Source organism: Vombatus ursinus, unplaced genomic scaffold (genome assembly GCF_900497805.2).
Source record: "Vombatus ursinus unplaced genomic scaffold, bare-nosed wombat genome assembly UNPS02014781.1, whole genome shotgun sequence".
Taxonomy (NCBI): domain Eukaryota; kingdom Metazoa; phylum Chordata; class Mammalia; order Diprotodontia; family Vombatidae; genus Vombatus; species Vombatus ursinus.
Genome location: NW_020954559.1, coordinates 7878082 through 7901832, shown reverse-complemented (window position 1 = coordinate 7901832; position 23751 = coordinate 7878082). Strand labels below are relative to the sequence as shown.

Sequence of the window (23751 nt, the reverse complement as noted above, 5' to 3'; positions counted from 1 at the left end):
CCATTCCAAAGCCTTTCATATTTAGAGAAGACCTCACTACTGGAAGCCATTTTTAAAGCCAACCAAAGCTAGTGATTTCACACCATCATTCTGTAGCCAATTCCTGTGGATCATGACACATCATGTGATCATATTTTCCCTCAAGAAACATCAGTTATCTCATATGCAGATGAAACAGCTCCCTGTTGTTCTTCAATTCTTTGTATTTGGGCAGTTTTCTCTCCTACTTCATATGACAGCCTTTTAGAAACTGGAAAACATGGGAATGATTCATTGACTCTTTTTCCCTCTAAAGCATTTAATTACTTTTCTATTTTTTCTTCCTGGTTTATTGAAGCATCTTATCTTTCCTCCCCCAGTACACAAAAGAGCGTTTTAGGGGGTATATAGTTCCTGTATTAGAAAACAAACATACATGCATATACACATACTCACATATACTATACACACACATATCTATATACATACATATACATTATATATGTAGATATGTATATAAACATACATATTTATATGAACTACTAAGGGATGTTAAAAGAAAGTCAAAAGAGAATCTATGGCAAGTACTGAGTATTCCTATTTTCTAGACTAGTTTTCATTTCTATGGTGCTTTTGTCAAGCCATCATAAAGGAAGGGAACATCCCCTTCATCCCTCCTCCTACATTTCTACTTCTTTCCCAGAACTCTTTTATATCTATTCTAATACTTTTCTAAAAATAAACCAAGCCAAAACACCCACACCCCAACATTAGGAAGATAAAGATGCTCAGATGAAAGTCCAAAGACTTAGAAACAAAAAGCCTAATAAAGAAAAAGGAAAATAACCTTCAAATGCAACACGATTTTCATTCCTCACATGCTTGTCTATCATTGAAGGCTTTCATTTTCATGCAGCTGAAATTAGCTCAAACAATTTGAAATAATTTCTCTTTTTATTACGCTCAGGGACACTTTACTTGACATAATGAAGACCTATGAAGTTCCATAAAGTTTTTTTTTTAATCTCTGTCTCCCAGTTAACTTATAAAAAAACAAAGTAATGGGGAGAAAAAAAAGTATATTAACTGACTTTCCTATTTGGAACCAACTTGCTAGTTGGAAGGGCATTATGCTTTCCAGGAATGGTATCTGACATTACAATCAAATAACTCAATTTATGGTATGTGTAACCAAACATTTCAGTTCTCTAATTATATTGGTTTTAGGCAAGGTACCAAAACAGTTAAACCACCAGACTGTGTATATTTATTGAAATGATTTAGTGCGTATTTTTATGACTTCATCAGTTAAGGATGTAAATTGTTAACATCATCTGATATTTCAAATAGGCACAGAAGAAACAATTTTACTTACTAAAAGCAGAAGCAGAACAATATCAGGGTGATCACATGCACAGGCAATGTGCATTGGTGTCCAAAAGTCCTCATCCTGATGATTTACATTCACTCCTTGTTCGATTAGAATTTCTGTAGTGAAGGCATTATCATAGCGAGCACACTGGGATTGAGAGAGAAAAAATAACTTGTAAATTGTGAAAATATGATAATAAATCATTTTCCAAATACGCATCTCTCAAAGAAACTTTGGCTCCAACTCCCCAGAAGCTCTGAAATAATGCAATTTTTCCATAGGTTTGCTAGAGAGGGAGGTGGTGATTATGGTATCTTAAATGGGATACTGAGACTGCGAAAATTGGAGATGGAGGAAAGTTGATAGGAAAATGACAAATGGGAATCAAGGAAACAAAATGATCCAGTCTTAAAGAAAAGAAGAATAAAATTTGGTTTCAGTTCCATATAACAAGCAGCAATTTAGTGTTTATGTAGTGGACATTACTTTCACATCCTACAGTTTGGCCAAACAAAATTATTTATTTACTATTCTTCATACATGACAATTCCATTTCTCATGTCTTTGTTTTTGCTCAGGCTGTCCTTAATGCTTGGAACACACTCTCTTCTTACTTCTGCCTTGTGGAATCTTGAGTTTCATTCAAAGGTCAGTATAAGTGCTGTCCCCTACATGAGGCCTTTCTTGATCCATCCACTTACTAGTGCCTCTCCAACATAAAGACAAATGTATTTATTTGGTAAATATTGCATATTTACTTATATGTGTACAAGTTGTTTCCCCCAAAAGAATGTCACTTCCTTGTAGATTGGAATGTTTGGGGGTTGGTTTTGTTAAGGACCTAGCACCTAACACAATGTATGATACATAGGAGACAAAGCTTTTGATTAATTCATCAATGGGAGAGGGAGTAGAGATAACAAATATAAGTTTCTATCTGTCTACCCCCAAATCTTATTGTCTGGTTAGAGAAATTGATAGTATAAAATACAATACTAAAAAGCCATCAATCAGCCAATAAACATTTATTTATTATTTAATTTATTTATTATTAATTACCTGTTATATGCCAAGCATTGTGTTAAGTGCTTATACTAAGCACCAAATAGCATATGCACTGATGAGGTGGGAGGAAAAAAAGTATTATGTGAGTTCCTCACCAACCAACAGTGAAATTAGACAAAATTTCATATGGTAGGCAGTGCTTGGATTGTGCATTAAAAAAATTAGTTCGAAAGAGGACAAAAATCTGTTCCAGATAAAGGAGATAGCATAAGGAAAGGTATAGGACTGGGAAAACAAAGTAAGTATACAGAGGAGAGAAAATCAATTCACTTAAGCTAAAGGCAGTTAAGTAGTAAAGCGGATAGAACATTTGGGCCAGAATTAGGAAGACAAGTTCAAATTCAGCTTCAGATACTTACTAGCTGTGTAATCCTAGGCAACTCACTTAACCTCTGTCTGTCTCAGTTCCCTCAACTAGATAATGGGTATGATAATATCATCTATGGCAAAAGGTTGTTGTGAGGACCAAGTGAGATAATAACTGTTAGGTGCTTAGCATGATATTTGGCACTTAATAAATGCTAGTTTCCTTCCCTTCTATCTACTATGTCCTGGAAAGAGGCAAAAAAACAAGTCCTGACCTCAAGGGAATTGTATTATACTTGGAGGAAGTATGAGTTAGGATGACATAAATAAGTATATACAAAGTATATATAATTAATAAAATGTAATTATAAGAGGGAATTGTGTCAAAAATTGGAGAGAGAAAAAAGATCTCATTTTCAAGTTAGAAAATAAGCACATGAATTGTGTTTCAAAAAATGTTAGGGATTCAATGAGGCAGAAATGAAGAAAGCTTTCATCTCAGGAATAGAAGACCATTTCTGCAAAGACACAGTATGGGAAATCGAGTGTTCCAGGAAATAATATTTCCTTTTCCCTCTAGATGCACAATAATGCCAGTTCTATCAATTCTTATTTGACTCTCTAAAGAAAAACTGTGAACCATCCTTTTATTTAGCTGAAACTTCTTTTTGTCTTCTGGTTTCATTTATAACAATAAGTCAAGATTAATTCAAGTCATTTCTTCTAGTCGTATGCCCAATATTTAGTTACAGAGCATTTGGAGTAGCAACAACTACAGTCGTGTTTTACATGGTTGAAAAATCACTTTTTGTTCTATTCTGTCTCCTTTTATAGTACCACCATTGCAGAAGTACATGACAGAAAGGCCTGAGGATCATTTTGCATTTTTCTTTGTTTCATGGGCCAAAAAATTCAACACCAAGTGACCATCTTTTTGGTGTTGAGCCTCTGCATACTTAGCTACGCTACTCCTCAGCAAGTAGGCATAACCTGTCACCAAGATCATAATCAAGGCCAATCCAACATGGGAAAAGCTGCCAAAGCATGTGCTCTGCATACAAAAGAGTAAAATAAGAAAAATCTCCTCATAAAAACATGAGAAACATTAGGGGAAATAAGATTAAAGAAATCTTCCAAGAGATAACAATTAAGCACAACTATTCCAAGGACATTCAAAGATGTAACTGAAAGGAAGACTACAGACAAAAAACAAAGAAACAAAACTGCATAACTTTTATTTCATTTTTTTTTAAATCAACATCAAGAGACTCTGGATCCCTAATTTTGGTCTTATTGCTAAGCCCCTTTATGACTTTAAAGACCCTGACTCACTCCCTCTAGAGTGGGGTGCTGACCAGATTAAAGCTTTTGAGACTTTGAAAACTAAATTGACCACCATTCCAGCATTAGCTCTACCCAACCTAGAAAAACCTTTCATTGTGCATGTTGATGAAAGGAGAGGACAGGCTTTGGGGGATCTAACCCAATCTTTAGGACATGACTCCAGGCTAATTGCTTATTTTTCAAACAATTAGACTCCGTGGCTGCCAGGTGGCCTTCATGCATCTGGGCAGTGGCTGCTCCAGCCATTCTGTTCAAAAGCCATTCAACTGGCAGTAAGCTAGGAGAAACCATTGGACAAGTCTGTTGGGCTTGCCCAACTTGTATCTAGAGACTCTGGAATATACCTGTGAATCCTTGGAGGACCTCAAGCTACTGTTTGGAAAGGCCCCAGTCCCTCCACACCCCCTCCATGGACAAGTGGATAAAAAAAGGTGAAATCATACATGCTCTTTTCCTTTTATGTTTTCACTTTGCCATGGTCATCTTTAATTCCCTCCAGGGAAATTGTCTTTTTTGTGGCTCTTTGGTCTTTGTTTGCTTAACCTCCTTGCTAGGTTTGTCTCCTCCAGTGTCCTAGCCATCAATTTCCAGATGACTGCTCAGGCTATCTACCAACCTCAGACTGAGTCCAAGGTCTCTAGCCCACTGGAGCTCAAGTCTGACCCCGTGAATGTGACGCAGTGAGGCAAAGACAGCTCTACACCCTATGCCAGCAGGAAGCAGTTTCAGAAGCCAAGACCTTTGTCCCTTACCTCAAAAGAATTTAGATCCCATTTGTTTGAGGGGGGAATGATGGGGTATGGACCCTAGGGAAACTCCTTCCCCTCACAATCCTCCTTGAGTTTTCTCCCACTTGGTCAAGTCTTTGGTGTTTGCCTGAGGCATCATCCCAGGAATCCTCTCAATCAGCCTTTCATTGTGGCTACACCCAATGTCCCAATTCTGTTACCTGTAACCCAGCCCAACCTTCATTGTCCGTCACCTTGATATAGGCCTCCTCCTCCACCCCATTTCCCACTTTTGATTTTATCTAGACCCTGTTCTACTTCCCAGTCACTCCCATCAAGATCCTCCCTAAACCCCTTCCTCCCAGACCCCTCCTCTGGTCACCCCAAACTACTTGGCCACTCCTAGATCCCTCCCACAGTCTTTTTGTATATAAGATCCATCTTATCTCAGATTGTTTTTTTTTTTTTGGCTAGGCAATGGGGTTAAGTAACTTGCCCAAGGTCACACAACTAGTAAGTGTCAAGTGTCTGAGGTCGTATTTGAACTCAGGTCCTCCTGACTCCAGGGCTGGTGCTCTATCCACTGTTCCACCTAGCTGCCCCAGGTGCTCAGATTCTTAAAATCTAGCCAATGGCTGAGATTCACTCTAGCCCACTTGTCAATATGAGCGTCACAGATGTTCAAATTCCTTGAGAGTCTGGCCAATATGACGAATCTTTAATAAACCTTGTCTTTGACTGAAAAAAAAAATCAACATCAAGGACAGTGGATCAACCTCATTGGGATGTGCTATGTTGTAGAAGGAAGTTGAAATGACACTAAAGTAAATACCCTCCCTGCCCCACAGCTGTCATCAACACCAGTCTGTCTCAAATGCTGATACTTCAAGCAGAAATATTAGAGGCAGAAAGTTTTTGTTGTTTGTCCTTTGTTTTTGAAGAGGACCAGAAACCAGTGGACTAGGAAGTAGCCTCAGGCCTCCAGATTGGGTGGGTAAATTAGCACTGATGGGAACTGAGAGCTGGCTGATCTTTATTTCTCAACTCCCTGTCTCTTTCCATCTCTACTCCATAAAGTTATCAGTTAATGGAGTCTCTATGAAGATTGAAGCATACTTTTTTTTAAAACTTTATTTTTTTAATGTATTTCTTTTTTGGGGGGGGTTGTGCTTTTTTCACAACATAACTAATGTGGAAATATGTTTTGCTTGACTGTACGTGTACAACCCATACAAAGTTGCTTGCCATCTGAGGGAGTGGTGAGAGGAAGGAGGGATAGAATTTGAAATTCAATTAAAAAATGAATGTAAAAATTGTTTTTATATGTCATTGGTGGAAAAATAAAGTATAAGGAATGAAAAAAATAAAGTTATCAGTGAGGGCATACATAGGTACTTTTAATAAGAAGACCTATGGTGTCTCGTGCATTTCTATTTGAGGAAAATGAAAACATAAAGAAATAAACTTTAAAAAAAAAAGATGACTTGCAGTTTGCGAATTTCCAGATAGAAAGGTCATTTAAAATTAGACTGTGATGTTTAAAAAGTGCAGAAGGGGACACATAGTATTTTTGTTACTTCTTTCATTAAATTTAATGTGCATGTACTTTAAAACTGTACAGAACAGAATTTCACAGTTTCTTCCACAATATTATTGTTGTTTTCTTTATATGGAAAGTTGGAATTTATTAATTAACAATACAAAACAAAAAAAAAATTAGGGTTCTAAGATCCTCTTCCTTAAATATTAACAAAATTATTTCCATTGTTTAAAATACCTTAGTATTTATATAAAAACACAACAAAGACCAGTTTCTCAGAGCAAGCTAGATGATAAAAGGAAACGCTTCTTTCCCCCCAGCCAGATGCAGAAGAAAACATTCTACTTTTAACACTTAAGCATAAAAATCATAAAAGAGAAAAAAATTAGTACTGAATTGATTCAACAGGCATAAAAGAACAATCACAAAACATTCCACTCCATCAATGCACAATATTCTCAAGTAGAGTATTAATACCAAGAAGCCAACATCAGAAAATGATTTTATAGTAATCTTAAATTATCCAGTCATTCTTTATGATTGAATTCAATTAAGTGACAAAGAATCTCCCTTTCTTAGCAACTTGTAAGTTTTTCCCTTTTTTGGACAATATCATTTGCTCCCCCACCAATTCTACCCAACAGCACCCAACTGTTGCAATCCATCTACTATGTTTCTTTTTCGTTATTATATTGTAAGCATATATCCATTTCATTTCAGTTTCAATTATTTTAGTTGATAATGAATCATTAAAAGTCCATCCAATGAATATTCCTTTTCAGAAATATATTGAATTGACCCTATCCATAACCTATATTTATCTACAGTACTTTACCAATCCCCAGTTTTTTTTTAATATTCTCCATGTCACCAGACACCAAAATACAAGTATCTTTTGTATAACAAATTCACTTATTGTTTTCAGCTTTCACTATAGCTTTTATAGATTTGAATGGAAATCAAGAAAGAAAATTATAGAAAGGAGAGGTTTGCATATTAAATGTGTTATAGATTCACAGTTGGCTTTGCCTTTGCTTCCTTTAAGATTTTGGGCACACGGACCACTTAAAAGGAAAAAAAAAACTTTCATAGCTGTTTTGTTTAGACTAGTAATTTCATCATTCAGGGGAGCCTGTATAGGAACTCACTCCAGTGCAAATTAGCAGGGTAGATGTAACTTGAAGGCTTATAGAATTGCTTGGCACCCGCAGTTATTAAGTAACTTGCCCACAATCGCAAAGCTATTATGTGTCAGAGAAAGGAGTTGAACCCAAGTCTTTCTGATTTCAAGGCCATCCTTCTATGCATTTTGCCATGTTGCTTCTTATACCTAATTTATACTCTGACTATCTTTTATATAATATACATGACTTTGAGAATCATGGAAATTTCACCAGAAATTTCATTCAACCTAAATTTGGCCAGGAATCTGTTGTACAACATCATCAAAAACACATGATTCAGGGTCCTTTTGAAGCCCTTCAGTGCTGATAAATCCAGTTTTTGCTGAGGTAGCCTATTTTTTTAATTTTGATTTTTAAAATTTTTTTTATTTTTAATTTTTCAATTTTTGATGGCTTTAATTGTTAGGATTTTTTTTTGTATCAAGCCTAAATCTTCCTCTCTTCAACTTCCACTACCATGGTCTTAGATCTGCCATATGGATTCAAATAAAACATATTTAAATATACTTCTATAACAGTTCTATCCATTATTTGATCTTCCTCTTTATCTTAGTGTATATTTTTAAACTAGTCCTTTGTTTTTCCCTTAGCATGTCATATTTCTTGAGAGATACTATTATATAAAAAGATTGTTATGATCATATAATCTTTATGTAAGTGTTTTAAAGATGTCATCACCAGCCTTAAATGATGGTATATTCCTGTAATCTCTGAAACTGAGAAAGCTGAGGCTGATGGATCACTCATGTTATGGAGTACTGAATGGCAAGGAGCTAAACTGATTAGATATCTACACTAAGTTTGGTAACAACATGAAGAGTCCCTGAGACTAGACCACCAGACTTTCTAAGGAGGGGTCAACCAGCCCAGGTCAGAAAAAATTTCAGTGTTGATCATCAGCAGGATTGAGCCAAAGCACTTCTAGCCAAGATGAAATAAGGAGACCCAGTTTCACAAACATAAAAAAAAATCATATTCTATTGCTAAAATCACATACAATATAGCAAGATTTAATTACAAGTTATTTGTTTAAGGATAGCCTATGACCAGGGAAAGAGCTAACTGTACCTCTCCTTTGCCTCATTAGTTTGGTACTTTAATGGGGTCTCTCCCAATTATTTCCATTCCATGACACAACTTAAATTTCCCATAGCATGAAGCATACAATAGAAAGGAAGAATATGGTTATCTCTAAGAGCCAGAACAGGCCAATGACCCAAATAAGCAGCTTTGGGTGATGGAATTTCTTTCACTATTGGAAATCTGAATGCTAAAGTTGCCACATTTAAATTTATATTTACTGACTCATCATATTTGGAATAAGTAGCAGAGAAATTGAAGTTCACTCACATTATATACAATATTCTCCAGCTTTTCTATTAATAGAAAATGGTTTCTTTTCAAGATTCAATCTTAGGAGTTTTAAAGTAAACTTATTTTTCATCTGCTTTTGTACAAGAATGATTTCATTAGGGGAGTTTGATGTACTTTTTCTTTATTTCTCTCATAACAATGAATTTATTCATGGATATTGCTATGAAATGAGCTATGAGATTTTAATATTTGGTTTTAGAATATACCCTGAGAACTAAAGATAACAACTTCTGGAAATTGGCAATGCAGCAGGGAAAAAGTTTATGGGTTCAAAAATCCCAGGAATACACACACACAGACACACACACACACGTGCATGCAAATGCACATGTGTGTACACTCAGGTGTGCACACATGAAGGTCACTGATGTATTATGACAGACTAATGCTGAAGGCAAAGCATTGCACTAACCAAGTGTCTTGCAGAGAGGACGTCGCTGCTTATAATGCTTGGATGAGCTGGGAGACACCAACTATAAGTCCTAGAGCAAAACGGATGGTAACCTGGTCTTAGCATCTGCCTTGTTGCTGAATCCAAAAGTCCTCCAGGATTTACTATTTGCTCTGTTCCTTTACCCTCATGACTTCAGGCCTAGTTAACCAGTTGTCAATCTATAAGTATCTATTTTATTTCCAGTTCTTTGCTGCTATAAACAGTATTTCTATAAATATTTGAGGGTATATGAGCTTTTTTTTTCTTTTTGCTAGTGAGATTCTTCGGGTTATATTCTTAGGAGTCAAATGTCTATGACAAAGTAAATGGACATTTTAGCCTGTGGAAGCCACTTTAGTCAGTCAACAGTCATTTATTAAGCACTTATCACATTCCAGGCATTATGCTAGATGCTGGGGATACAAATAAAGGCAAAAAAGAGAAAAATTCTGCTCTCAAGGAGTTGTCAGTCAGATGATGGAGATAGCATGTTAAAAATATGTAGAAACAAAGTATACACAGCATAAAAAATTTGGAAAGCATAATTTAAATTATTTTCAAAAATTCACCAATAGCTCATTAATGTTTCTGTCTTTACAGAAGCTCTCAAACATGCCCATCCTTTGTTACCTTTGCCAATTTCCTGGATGCTTGATGCTAACTTCCTAGGATTGTTCTGATGAATATTTCTCATACTATTATTGATTTGTAACATTTCTATATGATTATTAATAACTTGCAGATCTTTTGAGAATTATTTGTTCCTATCCTATGACCACTTTTCTTTTTGGAAAATAGCTTTCTGTTTAGTTATCTATCTATCTTGGATTCCAAACTCTTACCTTATCCAAAATATTTGATACAAATATTCCCCTCCCCCTACTCCCACCATTGACTATTTTTCTCTCTTTTTTAGATGTATTAATTTTGTTTGTGTAATTTATTTTTTCAATTTCATGTAATGACACTTTCCTATTTTATCTTTTATAATTGCTTCTATCCCTTAGTTTGTTGTTGTTCTTGTTTTAGAATTCATCTTCTACCCACAGCTATGAAAGGTATATGATGCATTATGCCTTTAATTTTTTCTTGCCATATATAATCCTTAACATTCAGGTCACATATATATTTTGAATTTATTGTGCTATATAGTGCAAGCTGTTGGTGTAAGCTTAATTTCTGTCAGATTACTTTTTAGCTTTCTCAGCAGTTTTATCAAACAAGGAGTTCTTTCCTAGGTAATATTTATTTTTGGGTTTATAAATACTGATATTGAGCTCCATTATGTGTTATTCTCCATTGTTCAGTCTGTTACATTGATCTGTTTTCTGAGGAGGGCAAGGGAAGCAGGGTTATTCTTGCAAACGGAATATCTCAGTTTTCCCTGTATAACTCCCGCACTTAGCAGAGTGCTTGGTATAGAGTAAGTGCTTAGTAAATGTTATTACTTTCATTTGTTTAAATGAATCAACTAGCTTCAGACAGATATTTATATGTCAAACAGCCACAATTTGGGACTTCTATCAGGTACTAATAGTATAACCTGGGGGAAGACATAATTCTGCAGCTATTTTTCATTTGTAAAGTGAACATCTTAAACTAAATCAGTAATTCTCACATATTTTTGGTCTCAGGATCCTTTTATACTGTTAAAAAAATATCGAGGACTTTAAAAAGCTTTGGTTCATGTCAGTTAGACAGAGGTAGATATGTTCTAGAGCCAGCTTCTATGGGCTCAGGGACAACAAATTTTTACATTTTCATTTTGAGCATTTATATCTTGGAAACTAGTTAATACTACTAATTAGGACCCAATTTATGTTTTTTAAAACTATCTAAACTTAAGAAAGTATGGAGAAAATATTAATCATGCAGATTAAGCTTAAAAGTGTGGCATGCATACTTTAAAAGGATTCTTTTGGAGAGATGGATGTTAACTATTTATCAGCACATTTCATCACACATAGCACATATCACTAGTAATATTTATCAAATTAGAAATTAAAACTGATAAATTAAAAAATATTTATTTTAAAATAACTATGTTAACATAAATAATTTTATAAAAAATAACTATTTTTCCAAACAAAAATTTGTGAGAAAATTGTCATTGTTTTATTTATTTTTGCAAATCTCTTTAATGTCGGGCTTCATAGAAGAAAGCTGCATTCTTATATGAACTTTTGCATTTAATGTATTGTGATATGTTATTTTGGTTGAAGTGCATAGAAAATCCAGCCTTATACAAACATGTATTTGGAAAATCAAGGAGTGTTTTAGGACACAAATAATATCTTAGTATTATTATGAAAATAATTTTGACCTCATAACTCCCTATTTGCAGGGGTTTTCAAACCACACTCTGATAATCTGGATTATATCTCCAAAGACCATTGGAACTTGAAAGTTCTATAGCTCTGTGCTAGGGTACTATAATTGTGCTGTGAGGCTAGTAAATGGATTAAGAAAAAACATTAACTACCCTCTAAATTGAACAATTATGTGATAAATTCATCACACTCTATGACAAAATATATTGTCTCTCATTCCTAGAGGTACTGGCCTTCTTCAGCTTAGGTGTTACCTTTCCTAAGAGGGCTTCTCTAATCCCTCTACCTCTTAATACTCTTTCTGTCCTTAAATGAACTTGTATTTAATTATCTGTGTGCACATTGTATCCCTTAGAGAATATAAGCTGCTTGAGGGCAAACACTACTTCACTATGTCTTCATATCCCCAAAGCCTAGCACAATGATTTGGATACAGTAAGACTTTAATAAACATTTGTCAAATTTTCTGCATTTTAACACTATTAAAATTGTTCATAAACATAAGAAATGATCCTTCTACACAAAACTTTATAACAAGGAAATTGATTTAGCTCAAGAAACTCCCCAACTCACAAAGTAGTCCTTTAAATAAATGTGTTTTTTTTAAATAAAAGCACAAAAAGGAACTAAAAACTTTAAAAGAATCATCTTTTCTGTGGGTGCTTGCATAAAGGATAACTTAACAGCCACATTTCCCACAGCTCACTAATTAGTATTCCTTTAAAAATGTCTAACTTAATCTGTTGGAGTTATAGGAAAATGACTGGAGTAGTATTTTGAATTCATTTATTCATTCATCAAGCATTTATTAAGCACTTGTCAGATACAAGGCATTGTAGTCAGCACTGTGAGTAAAAAGACAAAGAAGAAATTGTACCTAATGTTAAGGAGCATACATTCTACTGCATCCACTGAAATCTAAGGTCATTGTGTTTTTCAAACTCCCTTCTGCCAAATCATAAGGATGGGTTATCCACTATTTTCATTGGCAAATATTTCTGTAGCATTCACATTTGACTTTTAAAATACTTTTTAAAAAGTTTTAATTTTAATACATTTTCCAAAATGTATTATGGCAGAATATACAAATATACTACTATTGTTAATTGACATTTAAACTTTAAGCAAGCTCCATAGCACACACAAGACATATCTTAAGATATTTCTCACAAACTTTCTACTTATGGTGCCAATCTGCTTCTAGTGTATCTATATCTATACTTATATTTATCTAAATCTACATTTCTTTACAGATATATCTATATGTATATGTATATCTATAAAATTATAGCTAGAGGTGGCTCAAGAGATAGATACAGATTAGATATAAAGAAAGATATAGATATCTATAGATATAGATATGGAATGGAATAACATAATAAAATTGACTATTGCTATTTGTTCTTTTTTGGGCAATCAGGCAGCAAAGTAGACAGAATGCCAGGAGCTTCCAGTTCAAATCCAGACTCAGATACTTACTAGCTGTGTGACCCTGGGCGAGTCAATTAACCCTGTTTGCCTCAGTTTCCTCATCTGTAAATGAGCTAGAGGAGGAAATAGCAAACTACTCTACTATTTTTACCAAAAAAAAAAAACCACCCAAAAAGGGTCACAAAGAGTCAGATGTGACTGAAACAACTAAATAATAACAACAAAATTTGTTCTTTTTATTGCTCTGATTGGGACAATGAGACTAGCCTATTAATTTTGGTTTAAATAATTCACATTCATCGTAAAGATAAGATAGAATATGAGCAAAAACCTGTTTTCTAGTCACACTTAGACAATGCTTTGATTGGATAAAGAAAGTATCTAACCCTTTACATTAATAAAATAAAATATTTTGTACTTTGACAGAATGTCTCTAAATTCCTTAAGATCTATTTGGTCTTAGGGTGGAGCCAAGATGGTGGAGGGAAAGCAGTGAATATCTTGAGCTCTCTCCCAGAGCCCTCCAAATACCTTAAAAAATGGCTCTGAACAAATTCTAGAGCAGCAGAACCCACAAAAAGACAGAGTGAAACAAATTTCCAGACAAAGACATCCTGGATGGTTGAACAGAAAGGTATATTGCGCCAGGCTGGGAGAGAAGCGCAGTTCGGTGTGGGCACGCAAGCCACCGCGACCATGGGTAGCTGTGGTGGTTTCCAGACTTCTCAACCCATGAACACCAAAGACAACTTAGAAGGTTAGTGGGAAAAGTCTGTGACTATGATGAGAGAGGAGCTAGGTCTCAGCCACAAGTTTGGAGCGCAGCCCAGGGGAAGTCTTGAGCTTCTGGCCCACAGACTGAGGGGGAATCAAGTGGCAGATCAGAGGGGGATTGCAGAGATCTGCTTGCCAGTGCTGAGGCAGGAATTTCTTGCTTTGCCAGTGCTTGCATCTGGGTCACAGTTCTGAGGGGGGTCCTGGGGCGAAGAGGAATGCTGGTGTGGTGGATCTTGTTGTGGTGGTGGAGAGGAAACAACTCGCGCCTTATCATACCACCTTGGAAGAACTGAAAATTTACAGGTCCCTATAAGTACCTCTGAAAACAGCCGTACAAACCCCTGAAGCTTGGGACAGTACACTCTTCACATTGGAAGTAGACTTTTACCTTAACAAAGAGTTTAAAACTCAAGTAATTGGCCAGGATCATGAGTAAGCAGCACAAAAAGAGTCAGACTATATTATCTTACTTTGGTGACAAAGAAGATCAAAACATAAAACTAGAAGAAGACAACAAAGCCAAAGCTCCTACATCCAAAGCCTCCAAGAAAAATATGAATCAGTCCCAGGCCTTGGAAGAGCTCAAAAGGGATTTTGAGAAGTAAGTAAGAGAAGTAGAGGAAAAACTGAGAGTAAAGTAAGAAAATCATGAAAAACAAGCCAACAGCTTGCTAAAGGAGACCCAAAAAATACTGAAGAAAATAACACCTTAAAAAATAGCCTAACCCAAATGGCTAAAGATGTCCAAAAAGCCAATGAGGAGAAGAATGCCCTAAAAAGCAAAATTGGCCAAATGGAAAAGGAAGTCCAAAAGATTACTGAAGAAAATACTTCCTTAAAAATTAGAATAGAGCAATTGGAAGCTAGTGACTTTATGAGAAGTCAAGATAATGTAAAACAAATCCAAAAGAATGAAAAATTAGAAAACAATGTGAAATATCTCATTGGAAAAACAACTGACCTGGAAAATAGATCCAGGAGACAGAATTTAAAAATTATTGGACTATCTGAAAGCCATGATCAAAAAAAGAGCCTAGACATCATCTTTCAAGAAATTATCAAGGAAAGCTGACCTGATATTTTAGAACCAGAGGGCAAAATAGAAATTGAAAGAGTCCACTGATCTCCTCCTGAAAGTGATCCCCAAAGGAAAACTCCTAGGAATATTGTAGCCAAATTCCAGAGTTCCCAGGTCAAGGAGAAAATATTACAAGCAGCCAGAAAGAAACAATTCAAGTATTGTGGAAACACAATCAGGGTAACACAAGATTTAGCTGCTTCTACATTCAAGGACCGCAGGGCATGGAACATAATATTCTGGAGAGCAAAGGAGATAGGATTACAACCAAGAATCACCTACCCAGCAAAACTGAGTATAATCCTGCTGGGGAAAAAATGGTCATTCAGTGAAATAGAGGACTTTCAGGCATTCTTGATGAAAAGACCAGAGTTGAATAGAAAATTTGATTTTCAAATACAAGACTCGAGTGGAACATGAAGAGGTAAACAGGAAATAGAAAATCATAAGAGACTTATTAAGGTTGAACTGTTTACATTCCTGCATGGAAAGATGATATTTGTAACTTATGAGACCTTTGTCAGTATTAGGGTAGTTGGAGGGGAAAAATTATATGTACGTATATATAGATATAGATAGATAGATAAAGGGCATAGGGTGAGTTGAAAATGAAGGAGTCATACCTGGAGAATAAAATTAAGGGGTAAGAGAGGAATATACTAGGAGAAGGAGAAAAGGAGAGGTAGAATGGGATAAATTATCCCACAAAAAAAAAGAAAAGAAAAGGCTCTTACAGTGGAGGGGAAATGGGGGAAGATGAGAGGGAATGAGTGAATCTTATTCTCATAGAATTTGACTTAAGGAGGGAATAACATACACACTCAATTGGGTGTGGAAATCTGTCTTATCCTACAGGAAAATGGGGGGGGGAAGGGGACAGGAGAGTAGGGGAATGATAGAGGGCAGATTGGGAAAGGGAGTAATCAGAAACAAGTACTTCTTAGGAGGGGCAGGGTGAAAAGAAAGAATAGAATAAGTGGATGGGTGGGATAGGATTAAAGGAAATAGAGTTAGTTTTTCCACAGCATATCTACTGTGGAAGTGTCTTGCATAACTGCACATATATAACCTATATTTAGTTGCTTGCCTTATCAATGAGGGTGGATGGGGAGGGAGGAAGGGAGAAAATTTGGAACCCAAAGTTTTAAAAACACATGTTTACCAAAAAAAATGTTTTCACATGCAATTGGAAAAGAAGAAATACAGGAAATGGGGTACAGAAATCCATCCTGCCCTACAGGAAAATTGAAGAGGAAGGAGATAAGAGGAGGGGGGGAGAAATAGAAGGGAAGGCAGACTAGGGGAAGGGGTATTTAGAATGTATGCTATCTTGGGTTGGGGGAGGGGCAAGATGGGGTAAAAATTTGGAGCTCAAAATCTTATGGAAGTAAATGTTGAAAACAAAAAATAAATTTAAAAAAATTATCATTAAACAAAACAAAACAAAATAAAAAAGATCTATTTGGTCCCATAGAAATCAGAGGCTTCTGCACTAGTTTTCATATATTAGACATTAAAAATCTCTGTCATTGGAAGGGATCTCTTAAAAGCTATCAATGATAATATCCTAACTAATCCAGTGAATTCCTTCTAAAACCTGTCTGACAGGTGGATATCTAACTTTCCTCTGACTCTTTCTAAAAAGCATCACTTACTACCTACATCTTCTTCTCCACAAAAGTACAGTGAATTTTTTATCAGTATATCACCTTGCAAGAACATATTTAATAATGAGAGACATTTCTACTTTGTATCTCCTGCCTATTGAATATTTATACTTCAGATTACTTTTCCACAGATGTATTAGCTTGCATTTCCTGAGGTGAATTGCATTTATGATTTCTACCCATATTTCAAACACCAATACCGAACTCCATATTGCAGTAGAAACTCATTAGAACATATCTTATTGCTGACAAGAATCAGTCACATTCCTGGTTGCATCATATGCCCCAAATATGACTCCTTCATAGAATCATAACCTATGATAGCAGAGTTAGCCTGTAAAATAAAGGTTGATTATTTTTCTCTAAACAACAGCATTATATTTACACTATGTTTGTTTTTTAAATTTATTTCAAGAGGCTCATATTTAAGTGGTACCTTTGAAATGAGCCTCATTTAATATCATATTCCTGCTTTTCAACACAGTTTTATTCAGATGATTTTTTAAAGTATTTCTTTTTTGCTATATTACCTTAAATTATTTGTTAAACCATAATTATACCTAAACTCTTAATAATCTTTATTAACTTATTCTATAATGAGCCAGCTTGTTGTAGAGAAAAGAACAATGAATTTGGAATAATAAAATTCTGAGTTCAAATCCTAATTTTAACTAAATTACTTTGTTTCTCTTTACTTTCAGTTTTCTTATCTCTCAGATAATATGAATTTCCAGAAGAAGGCACATCCAGATCCTGAGTAGTTCAACTGATTAATCCTTTAAAGTCATTGTATTATTTGAATTCCTACTGCACATTTCCAGTAGGCTAACACCAGGTATCATGTTTTATGTAATTATAATTTCAAATAGTGAAGAGTGAAAAGGGGATTGATTTTTCACATTAATTGGGATCTAGTTATATTTAGTTTAGTGAAGAGCTTTGCATCCATGTCATATGAGTGTCAGTCAAAGAATGTGGGATCATTTGGCATGGAGATCAGAAGACTCTAGGTTGGTGAGGTAGATGGGGAGATGATGAATATCTTCAAGCAGCTGATGGGCTATAGTGTGGAAGAGGGGCTAGACTTGTTCTTTTTTGCCACCGAGGGCACAACTTGGGGCAAAGAGTGAAAGTGTCAGAAAGGCTTGACATCAGGAAAAACATCCTAACAATTAAAGCTGTACAAAAGTAGAACTGGCAATGCTTGAAAGGGGGTGAGTTCTAGCTTGAGAGTATTTAATAATATTTTAGATGACCACTAGTAAGGTATGATATAGTGAAGATTCTTTTTATTCATGGGCTATATAAAATTGCCACTGAGGTCCCTTCCAACTATCAAATTCTGTCATGCTATACCAAGATGATCACTAAAGTCCCTTTCATGTCATATTTCTATGATAGCATTAATAAGATGTGTTAAGATTTCGAAGGGTTTACCATCCAGTATAGGGCTTAAGAATGTTTTTTTTATACTATGCTACAGATATACTTGTTTATTCTCTAAATTAAAAATAAAAATTCAAAAATAAGAAGTGAATTGAACTTTTATCCTGTGGAGAAGATAGGCTTCAAGTAGGTAACCTGAAGAGATTTCTTGAGAGGTTCAGAATGATCATTTTGAAACAATTGTGTTTCCTGAGTTGTGGAAGAATTAGAAGTTGCAGTTGATATAATTCTGTTATCTTTCTCATAGCTTAAACAATATTGAAATATTTAAGTGTATCTTTGTATTATTTGTTATACTGTTAATAAAATATATAATGAATAACATTGGTGTCCTTTAAGCCTGTGAGAGCAGGGAGTTTGAGGCTATGAGAAGTGAACCAAAAGCTTGGGGAAAAAAGTTTCTCTATAAACTGGAGTAGGGGCTATGGGAAAGTTATCAGAGAAGAGGCTTCTTTGGGTTATTTATAAGCTGGGGTGGGATCTTTGAGCCAATTTATTAATTAATGAGAAAGACTGGTCATTTCTATTACTTTATAAGAAAAGATCAGAACGTGCCCTGTGGATTGTCTTAGGATTTAAGATGAGAATTAATAAGGAAATAGACTTGTAGCAATTAAAGATAAAGAGGACCACTCTACCTAGGCTATACAACAGGCAGTGTTGATTCAAAAACTTGCTACACAAATAAATATAATTCAAAATAAAATGTGATAAATTTCAGAGTTACATACTATTGAATTCAGAGAGAGAAAGAACTTTTGAATGAGGGGAGGGAATCATGTAGGGAAGGTTTCATGAAAGTTTCATGAAAGAGACAGCATGTGAGCTGGCCTTTGATATAAGCCAAGAGCCTGAGACAAAATGGAAAGTTCTTCTAGGCAGAGGAAATTTCATGAGCCCAAAAAAAAGAAGCTGGAAAATAAAGAATTTGCAGGAATATGCATTGAATAAAATGTTCTGGTACAGTTAATCTAGTTATATTTTTTCTGTAACAACAATATGAACTGTACCACTGATGATATTCAGTGACAGTTCAGAACCAAAATCCTAAGATAACCAGCCCACTACTTCAGATGCTCATACCACATGGCCCCCTTTCCTTACTATATGATATGAGAGCCTATATTTATAGGAAATCTTAAGAAATCTGATTGCTTTCATCTTTAGTGGATGAATGTTCCTTATCTAAAATGGAATATTTCCTTTCTGATTTTTTGAGATGACAAAGCAATGGTCCCATATTTTCCTGTTCTATAGTGAGTTTCTAAATATGTCTTTTCTCCTTTAATCTCCTGAGACTTTAAGGAAACTAACACTGAGAACCCACTATGAAGGCTTATTTGTATGTAGCAAGAAACTTTTCTCCCCAAAAGAAAGACATTTGTTCCAGAAATTTAATATTTCAACCTTTTAGCAACAAATATGAACTGACAAAAAGCTTCATAATAAAGACATTTTTATTATAATATCATCACAAAGTGCTTTTACTATCATATTTTAACACTGAGGCAACTTACAGACTCAAAAAAAGGACTTTCATATAATACCTGTGAAAGAAATTCTGTGTTAACATTTTCATTTTTGAGAGGTGGAACAATCTGAGCTTTGAAATATAGTGGCAGGCTCAATCTCCTTAGAAGAATTGGAAAGATTCTATTTCCAGAATAGATCATCTTTTGCTACTAAAACTACCACATATAATATCTGTAATTTTTTTATCGATTATTTTAGAGAGGAAAACACAACTAGCATGGATGATCCTTTTTAGTGAACCCCCATTCACAAAGTGTGGAATTTCAGGTAAGAAAAATTATTATTTTCTTATTATCTTAATGACAAATTTTATATACAGGACTCAAAGATCATCTTTTTGCTTGCTTATTCAAAGCTGAGTCTCTCAATGACATTTTTGACCTTGCCCAAAAATTCACCCCACCCAGACCATGTTATGTAGGTGCAATTTTAAAGAAGCCTACCATTGTTCAATGTAAGTAGGAGTGGGTGGAGAATAGATTCTTTTACATAGATTACTGGAGGCAGAATGATCTGGAAGTGCTGATATGATCAAAGTCTGCCAGCCCCTCTTCAGAAAAAGCCTACCTCATATTACAATATTCATTCTCTCATTAATTGTTCACCAACCAGGACTGGTCTCTGTCAGGAACACCCTCTTTTCCAAAGATATTTAAGGCATTCCATATCTCCATTAGGGGTCTTTGTTTATGAGAGAGACCATTGACCTTAATTTATTGATTATTTGCTAGCCTGATTAATAAATTGATTATTAATTACCCCCAAAAAACTCAGTGTCTTGGACTTTTCATTCATTTCATTCATTAATTTACTGAGAAAATTTCACTTACAAGTGTGTACCAGATAAATAAAGATTAAATCAAATTTGCATGTATACTCAAGCCAGGCCAGTTTAGCAAGTCTTCTCTTTCCCCCCGCCAACATGCTACCTTTTCCTCACTTACATTAATCTTTCAATGTGTAGTTATAGGCTAAGTGCTGATAATACTTTACATTTACAAGTTTAGAATGTCTAGAAGGATTAAAAAACAATAAAGCACCAAAAGTTGACACTTTAGATGGCTAAATTGTCTTCTTTAGTACCTGAGGCATTTTGAAACATTGCAATTTTGAATCATTGGCAACATGTTATTTTTCATTTGTTTCTTATTTACTATTTTGGTGACCCAAATCTAAAGAATATTGTTTCACACAGACAAAACTCTATCTTTTGCCCTACATGAGTCCATGCCATAGTCCCTTGGTGATCCTATCACTCAAATTCTCAACTCTAATCCTTATATTTCAATAAATTCTCATCACTTCCTTCATCTGATTTTCTTAGTCTACACTCAGCTCCTGCTGCCTGAATTCATTCCATTCCCAATTCCCTAGGTTCAATTTACAGGCTTCACTCCTTTCAAAATAACTATAATTTTAACTATACCATGAAGCTTTTCTGACTAATGCAAAGTACTGATTTTGTGTCCTGATCATGTCATAATAATGACCATATATATTAACACCAAGCTATAAAGCTTATCTACAAGGCAAAAGGAATTAAAAAAAAAAAAAGAAAAGAAAAACTATGAAGATCGTCCTTTGTTTTACAAACAAGTTGTCATTTTGGTATTAGTTTGTATTCATTATAGTTTATGTTACACTAAATTCTAAAGTAGTCTTATAGGAATCATAACAACTGTACTTCAGGTGATCCCAGAGTTGTTATGAAGCCAAATAACTCATGTCAAACCACAGGTAACATCACTATCCTGAGCCTTCCAAGAATTAGTTCTCATGATGCACTATGAAAATCAGTATTTCTGGTAGGCACTTAGAGATGACCTCTAAGGCAACCATGAAATATTACTTTAAGGAACCTCCTAAAAATACCCTGATTACAAAATCAAGTGTATGGCTAGGGAAAATTAGAGGAGACAAAAAGAAAGAGGAAAAACATTAAATAGAGAAGGGAGAGGGGTAGATAAACAAGTTTCATGAGGCCAGTTATTATAATAGATAAAGAAATCACTACCCTCCACTAAAGTGGCATTATCACCTAATAGAGTTTATAAATTACTATACTATATACTATACTACTGCTACTACTATGTAATATTTGCATGGCTCTTCTTGCAAAGTATGTTGTAGCATTGTACTTAAGAAACAAAACAGCATATGTAATTACATTAGTAATGAGTGTACTATACTAAACACATTATATGTACCTATTCATTTTGGGGGAGGGATGCTAAAACCAATGTTTGTGTAGGGAACCAACTTGTGTAGGGAAATGCTACCCTTTACCAATGCAAATAAACCCTTCCTCAGCCAGAGATAGTGGTTTTCCTCTGCCTGAAGATCTTCAAGCTCAGGATGGATGACCACTTGTCAGGTATGACATAGTGAAGATTCATTTAGTATATGAGATGAACTAGAGGGCTGCTAAGGTCCCTTCCAACTCTCAGATTCAGTGATTCTGTTATTGCATAAAAGTTGCCTAGATCAATGAGAGATTAAGCTCACAAAACTAGGATGGATCTGAATCATGACTTGAACCCATTTGCCTTTCTCTGGAGTTGGCTCTCTCTACACTATGCCATGACTGCCTCTCAGACCTGTTTAGAAACCACCAAATGTACTTTGCAGTAGAATTAGCTTACATCTATGGCAGGATTGAGTGTTGATTTAAAAAAAAAAAGCCACATTGTGTTTTGTGTTATGTTTTATTTTGTTATGTTAATAATATAGCTAATACACTCCTTGTCATCTTTACACATTTCAAACTAATTGCTATGGTTCTTACCAGATGGAGTAAGGATCCTCCTGATGAAAGAGTTGTGTGAGGGTCAGCACCATCCTTCAGTAGGCGGAGTACTGCAATATGAATGGAAGGTAGTTAATATATTGTTTAATTCCACCACCTACCATTCTTGCTCACCAGTTTTATTATTGTCATTAATAAATAAACCAGAAACAGTCTATGAAAAACCACAGGACATATGAAAATATATGGGATGAACTTTTCATATCTCATGCAGTAAATCAATCAGTCAACAAGCATTTATTAAGCGATTACTATTTGCCAGGCACTGTGCTAAATGCTGGAGTTAATAAAATAGAGTTGGAAACATAATCCTTTCTCTTGGGGATAATATTTTCTGATGAAAGGACAAGTAAATAATTAAATGTGTAAGATATATACACGTATATGTTTGTATGGATGTAAGCATATATGTGTGTGTGTGTGTGTGTGTGTGTGTGTGTGTGTGTGTGTGTGTGTGAATAGATATGAAAAGGCTTCTCATTTCAGTTTAAGAATTTGGATTACATGATATCTCAAGTGATTTCCAGCTCAAAATCTACAACCCTACTGATGTCACTTTCTGGCCAGGGGTCAAATGGGAAGTATCATTTCTTCAGCTGAAAGGAAGGAATGAAAGGAAGGAATGGTCATAGAAGGTGGAGAAAAGAGGGAAGATATGAAACCAGGTCCTCTGGCTCCAATTCCAATGTTCCTCCTATTGTGCTAAGCTGTGCCCTCTATCATCCCTTCTAAATTAACGGATAAGCTTAGGGTAATGGACTTGATTTAACAAACTGAAAGAAAGACTGTCAACATGGAGGGGATGACATCAAGGTAATTTTAATTGTCAACATATGCTCAACACATCTATGAAGTCTAATTGAAGAATCTCAAACAGAGAAAGAAAAAAAAAACTATGAAGAAAAAACACAGTAACTTTCCTGATTAGCAGGGTTCAGAGAATAAATGATTTAACTAGGTTTATGGTAGGCAACATTGGAATATAAATCTCCAGAAAGCCAGATTACTTATATGAAAATGAAAGTGCTTAACCGATATTAGTCTGATGCTCTTAAGGATTTTTGAAGACAGATGAGAATGATTTATATTTCCAAAGGTGCTAAGCCTTGGAATTAATAGAGGAATATGTGATTTAAACAAAATCTCAGACCCTAATTTTTTTTCTCCAGACATAACTATAGAAGGATTATCACTAAATAATCCTGTCAGCACCATGCCAAAAAAGAATGATAGCAACAATAATGTGATAAATTATAAGTCTGCAAGCTGAGACCAATTTTCATAATGCTATACGAATGATATTTGTCTAAGAAGTCCACTAAAAATTTATCTCATCAATATGTCAGCCAGAAAAAAAG

General features: G+C 35.0%; 1 protein-coding gene across 1 annotated transcript in view; it reads right to left on the bottom strand.

Moving 5' to 3' along the window:
• Window positions 1–23751, bottom strand: part of LOC114046108 (unconventional myosin-XVI-like) — a 682808-nt gene that overhangs the window by 565703 nt on the left and 93354 nt on the right. The window contains exons 3-4 of the mRNA XM_027866362.1: window positions 22373–22443; window positions 1355–1498 (exon numbers count right to left, since the gene is read on the bottom strand). Coding sequence (XP_027722163.1) covers window positions 1355–1498; window positions 22373–22443 — 215 coding nt within the window. The remainder of the gene's footprint in view (window positions 1–1354; window positions 1499–22372; window positions 22444–23751) is intronic.